Source organism: Chrysochloris asiatica, unplaced genomic scaffold (genome assembly GCF_000296735.1).
Source record: "Chrysochloris asiatica unplaced genomic scaffold, ChrAsi1.0 scaffold00034, whole genome shotgun sequence".
NCBI lineage: Eukaryota > Metazoa > Chordata > Mammalia > Afrosoricida > Chrysochloridae > Chrysochloris > Chrysochloris asiatica.
This window is the reverse complement of record NW_006408552.1, coordinates 3310495-3316191: the sequence shown is the minus strand read 5'-3', so window position 1 is coordinate 3316191 and position 5697 is coordinate 3310495. Positions and strand designations below refer to the sequence as shown.

At 49.3% G+C, this 5697-nt stretch overlaps 1 protein-coding gene across 1 annotated transcript in view; it reads right to left on the bottom strand.

Annotated features, from left to right (window-relative positions):
* The window catches only part of STYXL1 (serine/threonine/tyrosine interacting-like 1), a 58568-nt gene that overhangs the window by 17551 nt on the left and 35320 nt on the right, over positions 1–5697 (bottom strand). The window contains exon 4 of the mRNA XM_006859833.1: positions 1031–1280. Within this exon, the coding sequence (XP_006859895.1) occupies positions 1031–1280 (250 nt within the window). The remainder of the gene's footprint in view (positions 1–1030; positions 1281–5697) is intronic.

Below are 5697 nucleotides of genomic sequence, written 5' to 3'. Positions count from 1 at the left end.
TGTGGCTATGTCACTGACTCTGGGCCCAAGAGTCCCCAGGTCTTGCCACACTGCTGGCCAACCAGGTCTTCACTCGGGTTCACAGAAGTCTATTGAATGTTGTAGGGCTTAGCTCCAGTTATTTGTTTTTGTTTGTGGAAGTTGTGAAGTTCTGTTCCATGTTTTTTTCCCACTGTATCAGGGTCTACCTACATTTTGCGACCCTGAGGAGAGCAGTCACTAATGACAGCCACGTAGCCCTACACATCTTGCCATTTTTCCTTGCTGTTGTAAATTGGATCTTTCCTATTTTGTTCACTGGTTATTCTTTTTATATCAATAAATCAAGCTTATTTACTTTTACATCGTATTTCTGTTACCAGATTTCTTATAGAATTTTTGTGTTATTCCTACAAATTCTCCCTGACCTGAATCTTTGTTGTTGTTGTTGTTAAGCACCATCGAGTCAATTCAACTCATAGCAACCTTGTGTCTGAGAAGCAGCTGGTGACTTGGAACCACCGACCTTGCAGTTCAAACCAACCTTGCAGTCCAGTGCATTATCCCACAGCACCACACCAGGAGCTGAATCTTTACTAGAGCTTTAGCAGGAGCCAGGAGGAGAGGGGTTTGCATGCTGGACCATGACTAAATACAGCTGGGGAGACAAAGGCTGATAAGTAAAGCTGTGCTGGGCTTTCCTGCTCCACAAAAGAGTGTGAGGGTGTGTGTGTGTCCCTGGCACCAGGATCAACCGGAGACGTGAGCCTGAGACAGGTAAACCAGGGAGAAGAGGTGGCTCTGAGTTGCAATATTCACCACCAGGAGAGTGTTACTGTGGGTCAGATTTCAAGGCCAAGTATTGAGTCTCACTTAGAGGCAGGAAAACTAGGCCATGTAACAGACTGTGGACCGGGAAGAGACAAAGCAAGTACTGACTTCGAAGCGCCCTGTCGACTCTAAGCTTTCATAACGATACCACTAGGAATATGCATTAATAAGTGATATTTTATCTAGGAAAAGGAAATTCAATAGTATCTCATTTACTTACAATGGTCCTACGTCCATGGAGACATTGACGTGTGCTTTGATTTTCAAATCCTTCTGGATTTGAGGGTTGCAGGCTTGGCTGAAATTGCCCAGGTAGATTCTTCCGGGCACGATTTCAATAGGGTACGGCTGGAAAGTATCCAGTTCCTGAGGTAGAGAGGGAGAAAGGCAGCCAGTAGTAGAACCACCAGGGAAGAGCTTATGGCTCCTGACCCAGACCTCACAGACGCGCTTAGTGAGACTGTCCCAGGCTGACAAATCGCACGGAGCCCTGTGCTTCCAACACTTGTACGAGGAGGGAGAGGGTTGGGAGTATCTGAAGCAGTGAAGACCAGCATCATGGAATTCAATCTAGGGGATAAGCACTAGATGGAAAGGTGGGTTTGAACCACAAGGTCGGTAGTTCAAACTCACCAGCTGCTCCTCGGAAACTCTATACAGGGTTGCTTTGAGTTGGAACCTCGATGGCACTTACCAACAACATCATCATGGTACTGAGGATTGAAGCCCAGCATCATGGTACAGAGGTTTGAATCTTGACCCTGACATTCCCCTCTCCTCCACAACACGCATTTGCACCTGGTCCACAGTACAATGGCTGCAGCAGACTGCCCAGTGGCCCAGAACGATATAAACTCAGGGAGTGTGTAGCTGGGGGTAGCGTGGGGCAGCACACAGAGTCTGCTCCGTGTGCCATAAGAAAGCGAATTCTGAAGAAAGGACTGCGCAGACAGAGGTGGGAGACCACGACACCCGCTTAAACAGAGTTCACTGAATTTCAGATCCAAACTCTGAATCACAAAAGTTTCATCCCTTTAAAAAGCAAAGGAGCAATTTTTCCCCAGGTGTGGAATAAGAACTCTCACAGAATGCCATGTGGAAAAGGCTCCCAAGAGCCAAGCGCCCATGGGAAAGAGTGCTCATGACGACCTGGTCTCATGACACGTTGAACTCGGTGTACAGCAAGCAACGAAAGGTGCCAAGAAGTCCCTCCTGAAGATGTCTGTTGGCTTTGTACATCTGACGCTCCAACATGACCCAACTAGAGGCCGGTTTTCTCCACCAATACTCCAGGGGAAGTACGTTGAGAAATGCTGCCCTGTGTAATTCCAAAGGTCAACACCAGTTCCAAAAATTCTCTGGCTTCAAGCCTGACTTAAAAATAACACCGTAACTGTCCCAGACTCCTTCACTGTTCACCTCAGTCCTTCAGAGACTTCTGGACTCAGCACGGATCCCCTTGGCCCCTAATCACACACAGTGAACCTGAGGCAAGCCCACATCCTCTCCACCTGTCACCCAGGAGGGTCCCAGAAGCCAAATGAACTCTCTTCATGCCATCTGAAAAAGCCCACTAAAACCCCACACAAACCCATCAACTCTCCTTCTGCTGCCATCCAGCCAGATTCCTTTTCTTTGTCCGTGTGCAGAGCAGGAAGACAGGTCACAGCATGGATACAAACATGGTGTCCTGTGAAATGCAAAGCCACGCTAGAAAACCAATCCCACTACCAACAAGTTACTTCCAGCTCACAGTGACCCTGTGTCTGGTTTCCATCTTTACCAGAGCAGAAAGCCTCATCTTTCTCGGGCAGAGTGGCTAGTGGATTTGAACTGCTGAATTTGTGGTTAGCAGCCCGGTGCTTATTCTACAGCAGTGCCAGGGATCCTGTGACAAACACGTTAAGGGCTGTTGAGTCGGTTCCGACTCACAGCAACCCTGCATAGGGTTTCCGAGGTGCAGCTGGTGGGTTTGGACTGCCCACCTTATGGCTTGAAGTTCAATGTTGATCCTACAGCACCACACCAAGAAGTGCAGGTTAATTGTAGATAGTGCAGTTTTGACAATCACATCTTGACAAGTGTACACAAAATACATTTCTTAAACTAACCATCAAATCGTCCTTGGGTTATAGTGACCCCACGTGTGTGGCCCCACGTGTCATAAAATGGCTGGTTGGTTTTTTTTTTTTTTTTTTTTTTTTTTAGAAGTAGTTCACCAAGACTTTCTTCCGAGCAGCCTCTGAGGGGATTAGAACCTCCCATCTTTCAGTTAGCAGCTGAACATATTAGCCATTTGTACTGTCCAGAGACACTGTAAGAGAAGTAGCTCAAACTAACATGTCCAAGCTGAGCCCTTCGACGTTTCCCAACAACCTCCCCTCCTCTGCTCCCTGTCTCCATGATTTAAGCCCCTGCTACCCCACCTGGGGAGTCCTGGGGTGACGCTGTGGGTTAATGAGCTGGACTGATTGTCCAGCTGCTCCTCAAAAACCCTATACAGGGTCGCTATGAGTCAGAACCGACTCGATGGCACTCAACAACCACCACACCACCTGGAGTCCTGGTGTGGCGCTGTAAGATAAGCACTGGATTGCTAGCTGTAGGGTCGGCGGTTCAAACTCATCAACCGCTCCTTGGAAACCCTCTGCAAAGTCGCTATGACCTGCCACCAACTTAAAAGCACTGAACAACAACAACCCTGTCTAATCCAGGCATTCCTCTAGACTCCACACCCCACCCCCATGTGCCATCAGTGCCACTTCCGAAATATTTCTTGTCTCCGTTCCCCTCTCTGTGTCCTTCTGCCCCCTCCACTGCCATCAAGTCGAGCCTATAGGACAGAGTACAGTTTCTGAGGCTGTCAATCTGTCACATCTGTCTCCTGTGGAAGACGGACCCTTGGGTTTGTCCCCTCCTGCTGGGCAGCCTGCAGCAGCCTCCTGACTGATCTCCCCGAGTCCCGTCTTTCTGTCCCACCTTTCTAACGTGCAACCTGGCTATGCCAGCCTCAGATTAAACCACCCAGTCGCTCTCCAGCATGGTCTCACTGGGAAGAATTCACCTCTTTCTTAAAAATCACAGAATCGCTCTGTTCATAGTAAAATCTTATTGAAAGGGTTCCATGATATCAGCAAGAGAAAAAGTCAGGCTGCTCTGTCTAAAGCAAAGGGATCATCTCCCCTTAACAGGGTGGCCCTTGGGGAGCAGTAGGGACTGCCCTGCTCTCCAATATGTCGGAACCCCGTAACTGACGGGGAATGTAGTCTTCATTCCCATACCTTCACAAAATCCCAAAGCAGGAAGAGACAACAGAAGGTTCCTACTAGTTTAAGGACAACCACGAACAACTAGGGCTAGAATTCACCCACCACACACACACACACACACACACACACACACACACACACACACTCTCCCCCTCTCCCCCGCCCCCACCCCAAGCTCCTTCTTTCTAATGTACATGAAAAATACTGACAGCAAAGGGAAAAGAGCTGTCTGTACAAGAGTCACCAAACATTTCAAATATGTGTAGTTTGTTGTACATCAGTAACACCTTGCTGTGTTTAGTACCGTCGAGTCGGTTCCGACTCACAGCGACCCTGTATAGGGATTCTGAGGAGCTGCTGACCTTGTGGTTAGCAGTCTGGTGCTGATCCTACAGCGCCACACTAGCACTCCAATTACACCTCACCAAAGCTTTAAAATAGAACCATGGTGGATTTGTACGATAAGCACTGGTCAGCAGTTCAAACCAACCAGCCACTCTGCTCCGCTCCTGCAGGAGAAAGATGAGGCTTTCTGCCTCCGCCTTGGAAGTGCTATCCAGGGTTGCTGTGAGTTAGCACTGACTCCACAGCTCTTAACAGCAACAATGACCAAGATTTACAAGAGAAAGGATGACTTGTCAGTAGTCATGTTGACAGAGAAAGCCTCATTCCATCCCCAAACTGCAAAGCCAACAGGATGCTCCTAGAGAGCCCTGGAGGGCGGGGGAAGACCGGGAGGCGGCTGTGCACTTGTTGCGTGGACTAATTTTAGCACTGTCATCTGAGCGGATGGGAGCAGGAAGCGCTCTGGAGAGCCTGACATGGAGACTCTGGGACCAGGAGCCAGGCAGCAGTCCTGAGGAAGGGCATTTACAACCTGCCATATGCAGAAGAGGATATGCAGATCTACAGTCGCGCTAATGGAGGGGTCAGTGGCTGAAGGATGTGCGATGTGTGAGAACTGTGCAGACCTAGTGGAGGTGTTAAATGAAACCCAGACCACGGAGCTGCGGGGTGAGAGGTGTCTGGAGACCAGGACGATGATGGGGGGGATACTGCCTAGCCAGAAGAGACTGCAGCTGCCAGCCGCGAGGGCGCGGTCCCAGCCTATCCATTGGATCCTGGCTTTGAGGCGGGGTCGACCAACTTAGAGACCCACAAGTGCAGCCCAAAGCATCTCATTACAACCCTGTCGCCCCTGCTGCGCTTCCACCTCTTGACTGAGGCAACATGCGAGGACGGAAATCCCACCTTTGTGCCGGACTTAAGGGCCGTAGCACAAGGGGATTCGTGTTTAACAGCGACCACACAACCGCCACTCGTCTGTCGTGCTGTGGTGGTTTGAATTGCTGTGATTCTGAGGACTATGCCACCAGTATTTTAAATAACCAGCAGGGTCACCCATGGTGGACAGGTTTCAGATGAGCTTCCAAACAAAGACAGACTAGGAAGACAGAGCGACAAACTACTTCCGAATCGCTAGTCACTGAAAACTATGAATAGCAGAGAAACATTGTCAGATACAGGACTGCAAAGTGGGAAGGCACTCAGAATGCGACTGGGGGAAAAAATGGCTCCTCCAAGTAGAGAAAAGCTCACAGAACCTTCATTTGCTAAT